The 16,884-nt window shown below is 52.8% G+C and overlaps 1 protein-coding gene across 1 annotated transcript in view; it reads left to right on the forward strand.

The window, feature by feature from the left end:
* The window catches only part of IGF2R (insulin like growth factor 2 receptor), a gene marked incomplete at its 5' end in the record, with an annotated part of 98,619 nt that overhangs the window by 33,085 nt on the left and 48,650 nt on the right, over positions 1-16,884 (forward strand). The window contains 7 exons of the mRNA XM_025049054.1: positions 860-992; positions 3,551-3,680; positions 5,366-5,471; positions 8,005-8,167; positions 8,334-8,499; positions 9,276-9,379; positions 14,387-14,551. Coding sequence (XP_024904822.1) covers positions 860-992; positions 3,551-3,680; positions 5,366-5,471; positions 8,005-8,167; positions 8,334-8,499; positions 9,276-9,379; positions 14,387-14,551 — 967 coding nt within the window. The remainder of the gene's footprint in view (positions 1-859; positions 993-3,550; positions 3,681-5,365; positions 5,472-8,004; positions 8,168-8,333; positions 8,500-9,275; positions 9,380-14,386; positions 14,552-16,884) is intronic.

Raw genomic sequence — 16,884 nt, forward strand, 5'->3', positions numbered from 1 at the left:
ATCTAAGAAAAATTTGAACACTAAATATTAAGCACTAACTTTTGTAAATAGATCTGCCTCTGAATAGCTTCAATCTCAAAGACAATTTTAGGAAAATTATCCGTAGAAAATGAGGAAGCAAACTACCTTGAACGATTGCAGAGAACATGAGTTTTTAGAATGTTCCTTTGCAAGCATGATTAAAATGATGCCGGTGTATTACTGTGGAAATAAAGCTTACAGGGCGTTTCAAGTAAAGACACTGTAGTGGATAGTGTCAGGTAGGTGACCAGGGCCTTTTTTAGTCTTGGGCACATCTCTGGACTTGAACACTTTGCCCTCAGAAATAGATGGAACTTTTAAAGCCAGAATCTCACCATTGTGAGCCCAGCTGGCGGGAGGCTGGGCGTGAACATCAGATCTGACAGCTGGCAGTTGAAGGTGACCTGGCAGGTGTGGTTTTGGTGGAGCGGGGGGGACTGAGTTCAGGAGAGACTGGAAGGCGGGGAGGAAGAGGTGACGAGGGTGGGCAGGGCAGGGACTTCTGCTGTAAGTGTCACAGCTGTGCGGTAGTAGCTGGGGGGTGGACGACACGGGAGGACCTTTGTAAGGTGGGCGATACTGCTGTGTGGGGAGGGAGGAGGGGCCGGTGCAGATGAGTGAGGGTGGGTGCAGAGGCGCGGGCGCACGCAGGTGAGCAGGACCCTGACTGTGGAGCAGGTGAAGCGCTTGTAAGCCTTTGCTTTTTCGGTGGCATCATGTCCTGATAGACCCTAAACACCGGAGGCCAGTGTTATGTGCCATCGGTCATAGGCTTCGCTGAGCCACGAGCCCCAAGAAAGTGTGTGTTGAAGACTGACTTTCCTGTCCTCTCTCCTAGGTTCCGTGCTATGCGTTTGACGGAGAGTTCAGAAAGCATGATTTAAACCCGCTGATCAAGCTGAGCGGTGCTTACTTGGTGGATGACTCTGACCCGGACACCACTCTGTTCATCAATGTTTGCAGAGACATAGGTCTGAATCTTGGGGGGCGTGGGCGTGGGGGCGAAGAGACTTTTAGAAGGCTTCAGTATCTTTGCCCTCCTCCCTGTACTCACCTCCTTGGATATCCGTGTCCCACCACATTCTCTGTACAGCCCAGCCCCGGGCCCCAGTTAGCTCTGACTCCATCACGAATGCCTTCCCCACTGTTGGTCCATCCCAGTGTGTTCTCTCTGCCAGACACTGGGTTTCAAGATTCCCAGGTAGATCTCACTTGCAGTGCGATGGGGGGGAATGGACTGACTGGGTGTGCTGGGGCGCCGGGGACGGCCGAAGCAGGATGGAGTCAGAGTTCCCGGGGAGCCGGGGGTGAAGGACTGTCTTGAGCTGTGTGTATCTATGCCCCTTGGCTTTGAGTTGAAGGCTGGTAGGAGAGAGAGGGTGCCCGGAGTCCTGGGCCACTTAGTCACGACGCGTATTTCCTTCTGGGCTGACTTCTTGCCTCACTTCCTCTGAAGGGGCCAGAGCTGGTGTGAGGAGCTCGGGAGTCTTTGCTGAATTAACTGAAGGCTGTACATGGTCTTTATCTAATAGGGCCATGAGAAGCGTTCACTAAGCCCATGCATGTGCTATCAGTGATTTCTAGAAGCCAGCTTGATGTTTCTTTCAAGGATTATGAACTGTTAGTCCTGTAGGCCAGGACTTGGCCTTCTGCTATGCTGGCAGCGACTGTGCCATTAGTAAACTTTGCTCATAATTAACTAATAAAAAGTTCATTTTTTCTGTGTTTTCCTTACATTCTTATTTCTCACACAGTACATAGGATTTTGGCCTTAGGAAAGTTTGGAATAATGTTTTAAAAATAAACAGTATATGCTAGTATTGCTGGGTAATAAGCACATGAGTATTAGTTTACAGTTATTCTTTAAATTGTACGTGTACTTTATGTACCATTTTGTTTATTTCTAAACAGTTTTAAAAAGTGAATATACCACATACAGGGTTCAAGAATGACCAGTGATCATTTAAATTTTTTGTGTGTCAGGTTTTTTACGTCATTCTTTTTTTCTCTGACGACAGCTTTTATTGTTCTTTTGGGAAAAGGTTGATAGACAAAGTCTTTGTCTTAAATGGGTCTATAGCTCAAATTTGATTAAAAAATTGAAGTCTTAAAGATTTTGAATTCTGAAATAATATGCTATTTTAGTTTAGAAAACATTTAGATTTCTGTTTTTTTCTATCACTTTTAGGATTATTCGAACTCACTGGGTATGTTCCTATAAGAATTTTCTTCTTTCCGATTTACCGGCTGTTCGAGCAGAACTTCGGCGCCGTTGGTTCACTTGCGGGTGGGGGGGTGCCTCAGTCTTTGCCCAGACACTCTCCCTCCCCAGGAAATGGCTCTGAGCCTCCCCAGGTTTGAAAGTGACCCTCACAACCTCAGGGACAGTTGTAGCTTTCCTGCTGTTGGCTTAACTCTTTGCACACCGAGGGGCACTTGCCTCACATTTGTCTTCAGTAAACCAAGCGGTCTGTCCACTGTGCGTCCCTGTGGGGGCCAGGAGCCCACACACACGGCACAGCAGAGCTCGCTGTGGACTGAGACCATCCGCTAGCGAAACCCCGTGATGCAGGCGTGAGACCTAAGAGTTCACTGTCTTCCTCATCACCTGGTGGCTCCTACGGCAAACTGGGGAAGAGGTGGTAACCCTGCCCGCGTGGGCTGCTAAGGCTTTAGTTAAAGCCCAAGCCAGCCGATATTTGCTCACTCATGGGGGAACTAACTTGGAACCCCTACTACGTGCTAGGCACTGACTGAGACACCGAATTACAGCATTGACCACACGGAAGTTCCTGCTCTCATAGTCAAGTGGAAGAAGCATAAAATAAGTAAAACCCATGACGTGTGTATCAGATGCCAGGTGACGATCACAGTGACGCAGCGTGGGGCGGGGGGGCACGGCTGTGTCATTAATGGCCGTTGCAGCCGGCAGTCTGTAAAGTCCAGGTGTGGATCTCGACATACTTAGCACGCTCTTTTCCCAGCCCGCCCCCAAACTGGCAGTGAGAGTCGTGTAGTCAGACCAGAGTTGTAGGGGGAGTGAGTGGCGGGTCTCAGATTTGAACCCAGAACCGTCTGTGGGTTCTTTCCCTGATCTGCTCATGTTCCCACTAATAAATGAAGCACCCACATTGTCTAGTCTGTTCACAGCTTGAAACGGAGTCGCGCTGAAGTTAGGGTGTCTTTAGGGGAAAGGGGGCACATCCTTAGCTACGACTTCCATAATAGCTCCCGTTTCCTGGGCACCTCTGATGCACCAGCTGCAGAGCAGGCAGCTTGCGTTGCCCCCACTTCCCTGCAGCCCTGTAGGCGGGTGGTGCTGCACTAATTTCTCACGTTCAGAGAGGCTCCTGGCTTGTCCCGCGTCTTACAGTGGGGTGCGATCCTAGCTCTTGTTTCTAAACTCGTTTACTTATGGAGACTTAAAAACATTCAGCGCTTTTTTTTAAGTGGACGCTGGACTTAAGGTTAAGTGTCATCACCACTCCTGACGCCTAATCTGACCCAGTGCGTATGTAATGTTTTGCAGACTCGCTGCGGGGCTCAGATCCTCAGCTACGTGCCTGTCCGGCCGGCACTGCCGCCTGCCTGGTGCGCGGGGACCAGGCGTTCGACGTTGGGCAGCCCAAGGGCGGACTGAAGTTCGTGGGCAAGGACAGGTCAGTCTGCAGCTGGCGTTCGTCATCCTTAGCAAGATCCTGGCTTTTCAGTTTGTTGCACGCTGATTCCTGCAAAGTGACTGTTCCACACATGCTCGTACAGTCACTGGTCACTGCCACAAGGCATGTAGGCTCGCTGGCCGAGCGGCTCTCTAATCACTCGTTTCTGAGAGCTGTGGAAACATATCGCGATCCAGCTTGCGTCCACATGTGTCCTTCATGCACAAGACCCACCTTAAGGTGCGCTCTGATACTCGCCATGGCAAGTCGCCCGCGAAGTCAAGTCTGTGTCCGTGCTTATCTGTTCCTTGTAAACACCATCCTGCAGGGCGAGAGGCAGGAAGGGCATTTTACTGGCTTCCTTCCAGGGCGCAGAGGCTGCTTCCTGACTGGGGCACAGCGGCACCCGAGTTCCCAGGGGGTGGCTCATTTCTCATGAGAAGCTGTGCCGCTTACACACGCTCTTCTCCTGCCTTTGTCCCCTGACTTGGCAGAAAGATGTGTTTCTCCAGAGATCCACATGTGACCCTGGCCGGAACTGGGATCAAGCATTTTGATTTTCTCCCCATCTCAGGGGCTTCGGATAGATGGCTCGCTGCAGCCCGTCCTGGTCTGGAGCTAGCGGCATGTCAGGGCTGCAGTCACAGATCACACGCGTGCCCACGGGCAACGTGGGAGCATGACTGAGGCTTAAAATGTGGGGAGACTCCTGTGTGTGCACTGGTTTGCCCGGGCTGCCGTTACTCTCAGTTCTGGAGGCCAGAAGTCCAAGGCGTCAGCGGGGTTGGTTCCTTCAAAGCCGCTCTCCATGGCAGGCAGGTGGAGGTCTTCTCCCCGTGCCCTTACATGGGCTTCCTCTGTGCACGTCTGTGTCCCAGCGTCCCCTAATAGGGACACTGGTCATATGGGACCAGCCCACCCTGACAACCTTTTCTTTACGTAATCACCTCATTAAAGGCCTTATCATCAAGTGCAGTCACCTGCCGAGGGGCTGGGGTTAGGGCTTCAACATATGAATTTTGAGGGGTGGGAGCGGGCATAAGCCAACCCGTGACATTGTCCTGAGTGCCACATGGGTGATTCTTCATTCTGGGAGGGCTGGAGAGGGCGCCGTAAAGTGTGGGCGTGAAATGAAAGCCGGAGCTTGTCTCCAGAGAGAGGCGTGCCGTCTGGTTTTGGTTACGCTTGGCTGGCTCGCCAGGAGTGGTGGCTCATCCCACAGTGGGCCCAGCACACCCTCCAGCGGCTCCGGCCCTCCTGGCGTGGCCGTGGGAGGCCGCGTGGATGTCTTCTGCTTCAGAAGGCCTTCGGCTGGCACGGGGTTGAGGACACCGACCTGCAGCCTCGTGGGCAGAAGTGCGCTTGGCCTGCTCAGCCGTTTGTTCTGTTTCGTTAGGTTATTTACATATTTTTTTTCTGTTTTACTCTAACAGCTTTTCTTAGTATTTAAATTTATAGGTTTGTTTATTTTTTTAGGAAAGTAGCACTCATTGAAGTTTACTTTTAAGTTTTTTTTCCCCAAATGGAGAGGAATTAAAGTTATTTTGTATTGTAGCTTCTTTTACATTTTAATTGTTCTCGTGTTACCTTGCCCCAGATGAGCATGCTGAGTGCTCAGGAACCCAGAGTCATTGGAATGCGACAGGCGCTTTTGTAACACACTTTTCTCTACGTGTGCCATCCAGGCTTGTCCTGACTTACGTGAAAGAAGAGGCAGGAAAGCCAGACTTCTGTGATGGCCACAGCCCGGCCGTGACTGTGACGTTTGTCTGCCCCTCGGAGCGCAGGGAGGTGAGTGGCTTGTCTTGGGGTGTCTCCCAGCTGTGCCTGTTGGCTTGGGCTGCCTGAGGAGCACAGGCCTGGGGCTGGGCCCGGGTGGTGGGGCTGGGCGCAGGCACGGGGCAGTCGACGAGCTTCCCGGGTCGCCCCGGCCGCCTATGTGTCTCCTGGTAGAAGGGCGTTTGCTTTCCTCAGTCACCTCGAGGGGCCTCTGCGCGTCGATGCAGGATGGCGCTTTGCTGTAGTGTTGCAGGAGATGATTTTAAGGGGTTCACAGACAGATTTAAAAAATTTTCATAGTTATGCCAAGTTGAGTGGGTATTTGAAAACCTTATGTACAATCCCAAACCTGCGATTTCAAGGCTATTATGTGTAGGATGAGGCGAGGTAAAAATAGTTAATTAGTTTACAGAAACATAGGATGTGAGTATACGGGCGACATGCAGACCTTGCAGAAATCGTGCAGGCCAGCGACTGCCGTGCGGGGCACCGACGTCAGAGACATATGGAGAGTTATGGCCGGAAGGAAGGCCCCTGCAGGCCTGAGTGCAGCGGCTCCCCCCTCGCGGCCTCCCCCTCCCGAGCTCCCAGGCAGCTTGATGGCTCTGGCCTCTGGCTGTTTACTCAGTTTTAGCACAGCCTTAAACTCCTGGAGGGTGGGATCGGCCGGGTCGTCCTTGGGCTGGTGCCCAGCCGTGTCGCATGTCGCACGCACGCGCTGCCCGCGTGGTGGTGGCGTGAGCGTTGTAGCAGATGTGGGTGCCGATGGAAGGGGGACACCCCCCACGGAGGAAGGGAAGGGCTTTCCTCTCATTTATTTCTGTCTTGCACTAGAACGAAGTAGGAGGAGAGGAATTCTTTTGCTAGGGAGCCGTACTCCCCTCCCCCAAACAAACGTGGAATTTGCTCTGGTTTCGGGCTGGCAGCCGGCCTGTTCTGTGTGGTGGGATACGGAGACAAACGTGCAGCCCCAGCCAGCTTTCCGTTTCACGTCCCCAGACTCCCGGGGCCGTGTGGTGGGAGCTTGCTGAAGACCCGACGGGCCGACCAGTACCCGATGTCAGTTCTGAGCATGACGTTCAGGAATATTGATTGATGCTTTCCATTCGTACCCACACATGTGAATGGAAATCTTTTAGGCCTGCCGAGCTGGCAGTGGTTTCATTGTTTCCTTTTCTTATTTGTTCTACATTCAGTAAGAGTGGTTCCACGCTCTCAGGGTGGAGAAAATCGGGAGCTCGCCACCTCGCTTCTCCCTGGGGTACACGGCACGTAGCAGCGTTAGCAGAGGAGGCTGATTCGCTGTTAGAACAGCTAGCGGGTCCATTTCTAGCCTGGGTTACGTGTGGTACTTTAATGCGTGAAGGTGTATTTAAGCATTTATGCTGGCGTTTGAATGTTTTTAGAAGCTGAGCTTTGAGTAAACATTCATCTTGTCATATAAGTCTTTTTAAAAAAAGCTTCATTGCATTTACCAACTGTAAAATCCAACTGTTTTAAGTACATTTTAATGGTTGTTAGCGTGAGAACATTTCCATCACCCCCAAAAGGAACCTTGTGCCCAGTGTCAAGTCACCCCCTGATCCTGCCCCCAGTCCTGGCAACCACAAGTCTACCTTCTGTTTCTATGGACTTGTCTTTTCTGGACATCTCAGATAAGTGGGCCAGACACTGTGTGGCCTCTGTGTCCGACTGCTCTCACTTGGCACCCTGTCACGCCGTCACCAGATGTCCGACTTCCTGAGCTGAGCGGCTAAAGCTCCAGTTTTGAGTCAGACAGGCAGAGCTGGACTTGCACCTCTGCAGCTTACTCAGCACGGGACCCGTGTTTGCAGAGCCAGCACTGAGGACGAGTGCCTGGCCCGTGGCCGGCGCTGGGTAAACATTTGTGGAGTCATGGTGCTTAGAAGCAGCACAGCTATGTCTGATCCCCAGGCCAGTAACATTCTCCCACCGGGGGGTTAAAGATGACACCGCCCCCCAGGGAACAGTGTGCGTCGCAGTTCATACTGAAGCCGTGTTTGTGAAAGCCGTTCTCTGTCAGAGTCCGGTGGGCAGGTGACGCCGGCTTCCCCTGGGGGAGGGGGGGATCGAGCACAGGTAAGGTGTGCCCGAGGCCCCTTTGACAGTCTTAGGAAAGGGTTTAAGGACCACTTTCCCCCAGATGCTCACACGCGTGGTCGTTCCCACTCTACTTGGGGATTCATCTGGCCCAGGCTCCACAGCACCTCTGCAAGGACGGGACAGACCCCACACCCTTCGCAAGGCACGTTTGCTTGCTGAGGTTGTGGGTGTCTGATGACCTTGAGTTCAGGTGGTCTCACAGGTTGAAGCTGGAGTATGACTCTGAAAGTGACCAAAAACATAACAAGTAAACGGAGTTGTTGAAAGATAATCCAAATACGTTAAGGGCAATGATGATTCAAAAACAGAGAAAAATGTGAAAACCTAGCAACTTACTTTGGAGCTTTTCAGAAGCATGGAAAACCTGCATTTAGACTGCATTTTCAAAAGTTAAGTTTGCTCCTTTCAAACCGTTTGGTAGGGCACCGTTCCCAAGCTCACAGCCAGCTCCAACTGCCGCTATGAGGTCGAGTGGGTCACCGAGTACGCCTGCCACAGGGATTATTTGGAAAGCAGCACCTGCTCTCTGAGCAGTGAGCAGCATGACATTGCCATCGACCTCAAGCCACTCAGCCTGGACGGAGGTGAGCGGGGGCCTTAGGAACAGGGCAGCAGGCGAGGGGCCGAGTTGACCCCTGGTCCCTGGGACAAGCGTTTCGTAAGGAGGGACGCGGGTTAGACTCAAGTAGCACCAGAACCCTAACACCCATGGGTGTGACAGAGCCTCTTTGCGTTTGTTTTCCTCTCTAGCTCGTCACTATACTTCAGACACGAAGGAGTATACTTTTTATTTGAATATCTGTGGAGAAATTGAAGCAAAGGTCTGTCACGAGAAACAGGCTGCGGTTTGCCAAGTGAAAAAGACTGATTCCACTCAAGTCAAAGTGGCAGGAAGATTCCAGAATCAAACCCTCCGGTGTGTAAGCCGCCTTCGCGCACTTTCTAAGCGCGTTGTGTCTGTCGCTGTGGGACGTAAAGCCAGCGTTCGCTTTTCTTTGCCTTGACTTAGGCAGGTCGCCTTTTGTCACTAAGCAGTTGGATGTTTTTCCTGGCCTGACAGAGTGCTTCTGTTAAAGCTGTTTGCTTTATAGCCCATTGTTAGGAAGGAACCATGCTGTAGGGAAGCTGGTTTTTAGTTGACGTGGCATTCGTACTTTAAAATGTATCTTTCCAAGGCGTTTCCATTTTTCTCTGGCATTCTGAAAATATGAAATGCCTTTAGCATTACTTAAAAGTTTTAAACAACTAAGAAAATGCATTCAGCTCAGTTCTCGTGATCCTGAACTTGGCGGTTACTGTCACAAAAGCATCGTGAAAACGTAATTCTCTGAAAGTAATATTGTCCAGGATCCCTCAGGTAAGACTGTGTTTATGGAAGAGCTGTGTGCTTTTTGGCCATTATTTATTTTGCACAAAATCCAGAAAGGAGAGCAGAGGCATCTCCATGCTCACAGCAAAACCTTCAGCGCTTTCTTCGAGCCAGTTACTACTTTGAAGTAAAGGACGATAAGCCTGTACATTTGGAACTCATTTCCTTTAGCCTTTTCCCCCAGCTGGCGAGAGAGCGTGCTGTTCTGTGTCAGTACTGATTTGTTGATGGTCTGCACAGGGCTTAAAGTAGAAATGTTTAAAAATTCAAGTTTCTGTCTCGGTCCTACCAAACGCGCGTGTGCTTGTGTGTGTGTGTATTAGATACTCCGACGGAGACCTCACCTTGATATATTTTGGAGGCGAAGAATGCAGCTCGGGCTTTCAGCGAATGACTGTCATCAACTTCGAGTGCAGCGAGACTGCAGGTGAGCGGCCTGGGGTTTTACCTGTGTTCTGCGTCGATGGGCGTGTTTCCTGGGAGTGGAATGCTGCATGGAGCCATCGACCGTCCTCGGCTGGGCGTGGCCGCCTTCAGTCCCCAGACTCCAGTAGGAGTGCCCCGCCAACAGCACACACATCCTGTTTCCATCTTCCTCCTGCTCTGTTTGTTTTGGGAGTGGGCCCAGCACCGGGCCTGCTGGGACGGAGTTTCTGTCTTGAATTCTGGCTCGCACCAAAGGGCCTACAGACACAGCTGCTGGGTTGCTCGCCAGCCTCGAATGGGTTGTCCCTACACCCCTCTTCCTTTACGACGTCTCAGGGTGACCCTGGCACGGTGGTGGCCCTGTGGTAGGGGCTGGATTTGGGTATCGCAGAAAGTCACAGCACGGGCTTGGTTTTTCTGAGCGGTTAGGGGAAGCTCCCTGAAGTCACGGCGGCTCTGGCGTTTCAGAAAGCTGTGCCCTCCGTGTCCTGCCGATCTCAGACGTGGTTTGCATCTGCGGGGAGGTGCAGGGATGCCCTCTGCGCAGCGGCTCGCGCATGTGAATGCCGCACCTTGAGCAGCTTCCTCGCGCTTCCTGTGGTTGGTTTTGTGTGCCTCTGTGGCGGAGCTTGTGACCCTTTGGTTGCGGGCAGGTTCCCCTGTGGTTCACTGCAGGGTCTGGGAGAGGCAGCTGTGTGTGGTGTGAACTGGGCTCCAGGCGTGCGGAAAGGCCGTGGTCAGGACCAAGCTCTGATCAGCTGCCCCCAGAGCCAGCGCAGGGAGAGCCTAGTGTACGGCATGCGAGGGGCCTCACGCCCGCTGCCCGTCTCCTCCCGCAGTCGCAGGACTGTTCCCGTGGCTCTTAGGCCCCGCTGCTGCCCGTCAGCCCTCCGCGCTCCTCCGGGGGCCGGGCTTGCGCTGGCCTCTGTTTGCGGCCCTCTTCATAACTTTCTGCTCTCACCGGAGTCAGGCAGCATACGTTCCATTAGTACCTATTTACCTGGACCCTGGGAGACCTGCGGATGTGTGATGACAGCTCAAGGCGTCTGCAGAGCAGAGAGAGGGGGCACCGATGACTGCACTGCCGGCTGACGTGGGCTGGGCCAGAGCCGCCGGCGGGGGTGGCCGCCTGGCACTTGATCAGGAGTGAGGCACCGGGGTCAGTGTCCTGGGGTCTGGGGAGCCAGGGGACGGAGGCAGGTAAGGAAAGAGGAGGTGCTGCTTAGGGGGCCCTGCAGGATGAGGTGGAGTGAGCCAGGCGTGGAAGTGGGGCGGCTGTGGGCAGAGGGAGCAGCTCATGCACATGCACGAATACGGGTGGCTCATACATCCGGGGTATATATGCAGAACGTGGCTAAAGGTGACCCCAGGCAGGAGAATGGAACCACATCGTGAAAAGCTCACCGGTCCTGCAAAGGAGCTGGACGTTATCTAGAAATCCGTTTGGAGTCCCGGGGGTGTGGGGTCGTGGCCTTGGGACGCATCTGCCATCTGGCTGGGTGCCCTGCTGCCCTCCCCAGATTCTCCATCTTTCATGGTCCTCACCGCTTCCAGGCTTTTAGGAGACCCTCTCTGGGGTACACCTCTGCTCCTTCGTGTCCCAGTCCCTGGGAAATGCAGCCTGTTTTCACCCTTTCCCCAGGCCTCAGGCACTCGACCCGCCCTGTCCTCCCCAGCTGGGCCTCTTGGACCCTCTGCTGGCCCAGCCGCTCTGTCGTGGGGTCCTGTGGCCCCCGTCTCCCTCCCACCTCGTGGCCCGGTTCTCTTCTGGGCTTTTTCTAAGTGACTTGGCCGGGGTCTTGGAGGGTGCACTGAGAAGGTCAAATAATGATCCGAAAAGAGCTCAGCAGACGAGGCGGGCGTCGAGGAGGGCACGTAGCCGGGGCCGCACTGGGAAGAGGCGGGGACGCCCTGGAGTTGTGCTGGAACGCTGCAGCCCCAACGAGCTGGGGCATGAAAAAGTACCGAAGGCGTTTCTTTTTCTCTTTTACTTTTTATTATAAAACTTTTGAAACATACAAGTAGAAAGAACATCACAATGAAAATTTATGTGCCCGACACTCAGATTTAATGGTCATTCACGATTTGTCAAATCTGCTTCACAAAGTCCATACATGACACGCCACCCAAGTCACGTGGCTGCAGACCAGACAAAATGAACGATGCCCTCATGCCCAAATCTCTGTGTTTTACTACGCTGTTTTCCTCATGATTGTGACAAGGAGACCGGACGGGGAGATGTTACGATGTTCTGTGGGGGATTTTGAGCCTGCTCTCAGGCCGGAGTTGGATTATAAAATATTCGCGACTCCTTCCAGCTCTGTGATTCAGTCCTCCAAACTTCGGAGCTAACTGTATATACTGAAAAATTATTCCATTATTACTTTGTCCAAATATAAATTTAGAGTTTTTAGAGGAAATTCCGTGGTAGATTCTGTGTTTATTGGGTAAATGTAACAATGTATTTTTTGCACGTGAATGGGTGTTAATTGGCTGTGTAATGTAGTGTGGTTTATAATTTAACTTGAATCTCCAGGAATTATTTACGCTGGTGAATCTAGGGCTCCTGCATTTTAAGACACAAGGTACTTAAATTTATTCCTTTAGTTATAATATATTTTGTAGCCATTTGTTTCAATAGCTCACATCTAGTGTGCTGTGATATACCACCTTATTATTGGTGATCCTGTCAAATCAGGCATTAGATCTTTCTTTTGGGACGAGTGATGTATTAAGATAGGCTAGTAAGAAACCCACGCATTTAAGCGGCTCATTACCTTAAAGATTTATTTTCTTTAGTTCAGTGTAGGTGGACGTGAGGCTCTGCTTCCTGTGGTCACTAGGAACCTTTGTGCTTTCCATCTGTGTTGCTGCTGTCTGTGGGACTCTGCAAAATGGAAGTGGCACTTTTTTTTAATGGGCCAGAACTAAGTGGCCTGGCCAACCTCAAGGCAGAAAGCCTGGGAAATGGAGCTTAGCTCTGAGCCTAGAGGGGAGATTAAGGCAGTGTGGTGGAGTTAGGTAGGCAGCACTGCCTTTGCCACGGAGACACGGCAGAGGGGGTGCCGCTCCTCCTCAGCCTTGGTGCCACTGGGGAAGTCCGCTTGCCCTTCAGCTGGTCGTGGACCCACGTCTTGGGAGGCCATGTGAAGGCATGCGCTGGGAGTGAGCCAGGGTCAGGAGAGCGAGGGTGGTGCTTTCAGGAGTGAGTGATGGATGGAGGCGGGAGACTGAAAGGCTAACGCTAACCCCCCAAAGGCAAAGCCCACCGTGTTTAAAAACGAATAAACAGATGCGGTTTGCGGTTTGGTAGGAGGGTGTCTTAGCTTACTGTTCTCCTAAAGCAGTTTGAGGGATTCAGTAAGAAGACAGGTAAGATGCACCCAGTGATTGTAAGATGGACTCTCTTTGCAGATTATTAGTGAGCTTCAGGTGCAGAACCAGCTCCAAGTAGGGACGGGTGCTGGAACCATCTGTAGTCTTGTTTAGTTGTTTGTACACTTATCTGGCAAAAGACAAACACAGCAAACACTTCAAGTTTGCAGATCATTTCCACATAGCAAAGTAAGATTCCAGTGAGAGTCAGCGGGGTGTAAATCTTGTGCTTGGGGCGGGGGCGGGCAAGGCAGCGCCGGCTCCAGCCAGAGGGTGGGCGCCTTATCAGAAAGGGAGATCGGGGTACCGCTCCTGAAAGAGAACGGCTTGAAGCGCTTGCTCTAAGGAAAGGAGGAACAGCCCGCAGCAGCATTGGGAAGCATTGCCTCGTACTTGTGAGCCTGGCTCTGGGGCCAGACTGTCTGGCTTTGGTTCCTGGCTCCTCTGCTGTCTAGCTGTGAAACCATAGGCAAATTATGTAGCCACCCTAAATCTACTAAATGGGGTAGAACTGTACCCGTGCCACAGGGCTTTTAGGATTAAACGTGCCAGTATTTGTAAAATACTTAGATCAGAGCCTGTTTCTGTAGCCAGCCCCCCAAGTAGCACTGCGAGGCTTGCCTCGTGCCTGGCTCCGACTATGCCCAGTACGGGCTAGCTGCTGTCGCTGGTATGATAATTATGATGTTTATGATACGACATACTTAGTAAAAGTTGCAACTGAAACATCGTCCGCCCCTGGTACGAATGTTATTTCCTTTTCCTGGAGAACACTGGGCAGAAGTGTACCAAACCTCGATTAAGGCGGCCGTGTCATGGCCCAGAGGACGGTTAAACCACCGAGGGGTGGGAAACGGAGCTTTGGCCGTGGCCTGCTGGCCTGGATAGGCGAGGGGAGAGAATTTCTCGTAAGCGGGGAACTCGGCACAGTTCACGGAATCCCAGGCTTCGTGGACTTGGGGAGGGACGGGAAGAGCTGGCTTCCAGACCAGAGTTGAGCTGCTGGGGCTCCCGCAGGGTGCTGCACCAGGAGACTGCGTGTGCATCGGGCCTTAGAGGCACACGCCGATGGAGCCCCAGAGTCCAGGGCGCGGGCAGCACCTGGAGGTGTGCCTCCAGCCGTGCCAGGTGGCAGTGACGGTAGACATCGTCCCTCTCGCACCTTCATTTCAGGGTGACCCCCAGGGAGCTTGTCTTGCTCACAGTCACATCATCAGGCCGGTGTCACTCCCGGAGCGAGGGGTCTGGTCTCTGCTTTCCTTTCTGTGAACCCCTGGTCTGACGCAGAGGCTGAGCACAGCCCCTGAGCAGCAGCAGAGCCCTGCCCAGTGGCTCTGGTGTTCCTCGTTGGTACCCATTTCATGTCCCCATTGAATGCGTTGTAAGTCACCTGGTGGCCTGTTGAGATCATCATACCTAGACGGAAGGGACACAGGCCCACCTTTGAGGGGGTTGGGGTTGTCAAACCCAGCAGAAGCTGCTGTGACCTCTGAGCCCTCGGATCTCTGGGGTTTGGGGCTGGCGTTTGTTTCCCTGCGCATTCGGCATGGGCTGTTTCTTCCCTTGCTCGTTTGACACATCTGGGTTCGGCCGTGTAATGGAACGTTTTGTTTTTCCTTTTCCAATGGCACAGGCGATGGTGGGAGAGGCGCCCCTGTGTTCACAGGGGAGGTGGACTGCACCTACTTCTTCACGTGGGACACGAAGTACGCCTGTGTGAAGGAGAAGGAGAGCCTCCTGTGCAGCGTCACCGACGGGAAGAGGCGCTACGACCTGTCCGCCCTGGCCCGGCACGCAGGTAGGCGGGGCCCTGCGCCCACGCGCGTGTCCGCCGTGTGTTCACGGGAGCCTTTCCGTGCCTCCCCCAGGCATACGTTTGGAAACGCTCCCGCCGCCTCCTGTAGCAATGTGAATTAGAAGGCAGAATATCTGAATTGAGGTTGGCGTCACCGTTTTCTACTTGGAGTACCTTGGGCCAAGCTTATCATATTTTAGTAAAAACTGCCAAGTGCCTACTGTGTACTAGGCCTTGTGCTATGTGATTAGAAATGTTTTAAAAAATTTAAACTCTTGCTAAGAGAGTAGATCTCGAAAATGCTCATCACGCACACACAAATTTGTAACTGATATTAACTTATTGTGGTGACCATTTTGTAACATATATATATATCGAATCATTATTTTGTGTCTCTGAAACTAAAGCAATGTTATATGTCAGTTATATCTCAATTAAAAAATTAAAGTAAATTTAAACCCTTACAACAGCTTCCAAGTAGGCAGTGTTCGCCCTTAGCACCTGGACAGACGGGCTTCGAGGGCGAGAGGCTTGGTGTGAAGGTTGGCGAGGCCAGGTCCGTTCGTGCCTTTGACCCTGTGCTGTTCCGCTTTGTCTCATCGCCTCTTTTCTCATCTCTAAAACGGAACGGGTGTCCCCCGCCGACCTCAGACTCTTGGCGAGGCCGAGAGCGTGGCTGTGGAGCCTGGGGATGCAGGGCAGAGCCGTGTTAGTGACAGGTGGGGTTTGTCGCAGAGAGCTGGCTCGCCGCGAAGGCCTGCGTGGCAGACGTGTGCATCCGCCGAATGAATGCCTGTTGACCGTCTGCTCTGTGCGGGCTCAGCCTGCGTGCTGGGGGCCCGGCAGCGCACCTGACGCGCGTGAATCCTGCTCCACGGGCCTTCGAGTTCGGTAGGGTCCGAGGACACTGAATGAGAGGGGTCTCCCAGCAGGGGTAACAGTCTGGTTGGCTAGTTTCTGGGCTTGTCCTTTTAGCAGGCTTGGAATTCAGCGTGTGTAGAGGCGGGTTGCATCTGTACAGTGGGGACAGTACCTGTGACAGGGACAGTCACGTAATTACCTGCTGCGACAGCACCTCGTGTTTTGTCCCATCTGCCTTAGAAGTATCACATTAGAAAGAGGAATTCCTGTTCTGTGGGGCGTTTGGGAGCTTTGAACACGGGACGGTGGAAGTCAGTGTTCTTTGTGCTTTAGGAGTTCAGCACCCTTTAAACATGGGAATGGCGCCATGGCTGATGTTGGGGTGCAGGCACGAAGAGGTGGGTTCTGCACGGCGGGAGCCCTTGCCTTCCGTCAGGGACGAGTTTGAGGACTCGTGTGGCCACGTCCTGCCTGGTTTTTATTGAGCCCATTGCTGGCCTTCGCCAGGCCTCAGGTTTCTTACAGTAAACAGGGGTGGTATCGGATCTCCTTTATTCGGTCTTGTTTTTTTACACGTCACTATGTGCACGACACAACCCACGGTCCGCGAGGGAGGTAGAGATGCATCCCTTCACTTCTGCCACCATTCTGCTTTTCTGGGGACGCGAGTACTTACTTTTGTGGCATTTGCATCCAGGTGACTCTGAGAAAGCCATAGGTGAGAGCTAAAACGCTTCCCCACTAGCTCAGAAAGTCCTCCCGTCTGACGGCTTTTCAGCCCACCCCTCTCCAAGCTGGACTTCGGAACAAGGCCAGGACAGTCTGTCCCTGTCGTCATGCACGGCCATCCCGGCTTCTTCCCGGTGGCTGGCACTGGGGTGCCGCTGTGTCGGCGGCGTCGTGATGAGCTGTGGGGCTCCTCTCCACACCCTGGCCTCCAGTCTGGAAAAAGGGCATCTTCATGTCTGTGTCGTCCTTCACACAGCTCTAATTCATGGCTTCGGCGACTTCAGGGGATGGCCTGCCTTTTGTGACCGCCCCTCAGATTTGCCATTGGTACTCAGCAGGAGCTCCCTCCGCCTTCTGTGGGTTTCCGATCTGTCTCGTTCATAGATGACTAGATTATGAGCTGTTTGAGTCCAAGGACCACCCGTATCCTCTGTACCTCCTGGTGGTACCGAGCGCTCACCCCATGCTCGGCCTGCTGGTGTGGAAGAGGTGGCGGGTGTCCTTCAGGCTGCGTGGGCCGTCTCCCTGGCTGGACTTAGGGCGTGCTGGCTCAGGCATGGCGCCTTGCCACTCCCAAGGCACAGCTGCCATCTGGGTTTGCTTTTGGCTTTCTGGTTTTGTAATTTGGGGCTTGGGAGAACCTTGCTGTTTAATGCTCTGTCCCCCTCATTATACCCGCTCTTCTGAGGAGACATTGGACGCAGTTTGTTTTTGTCACGTTAAATGAGAAGCCTGAAATCCTCGGT

This window comes from Pteropus alecto, unplaced genomic scaffold (assembly GCF_000325575.1).
Source record: "Pteropus alecto unplaced genomic scaffold, ASM32557v1 scaffold195, whole genome shotgun sequence".
NCBI lineage: Eukaryota > Metazoa > Chordata > Mammalia > Chiroptera > Pteropodidae > Pteropus > Pteropus alecto.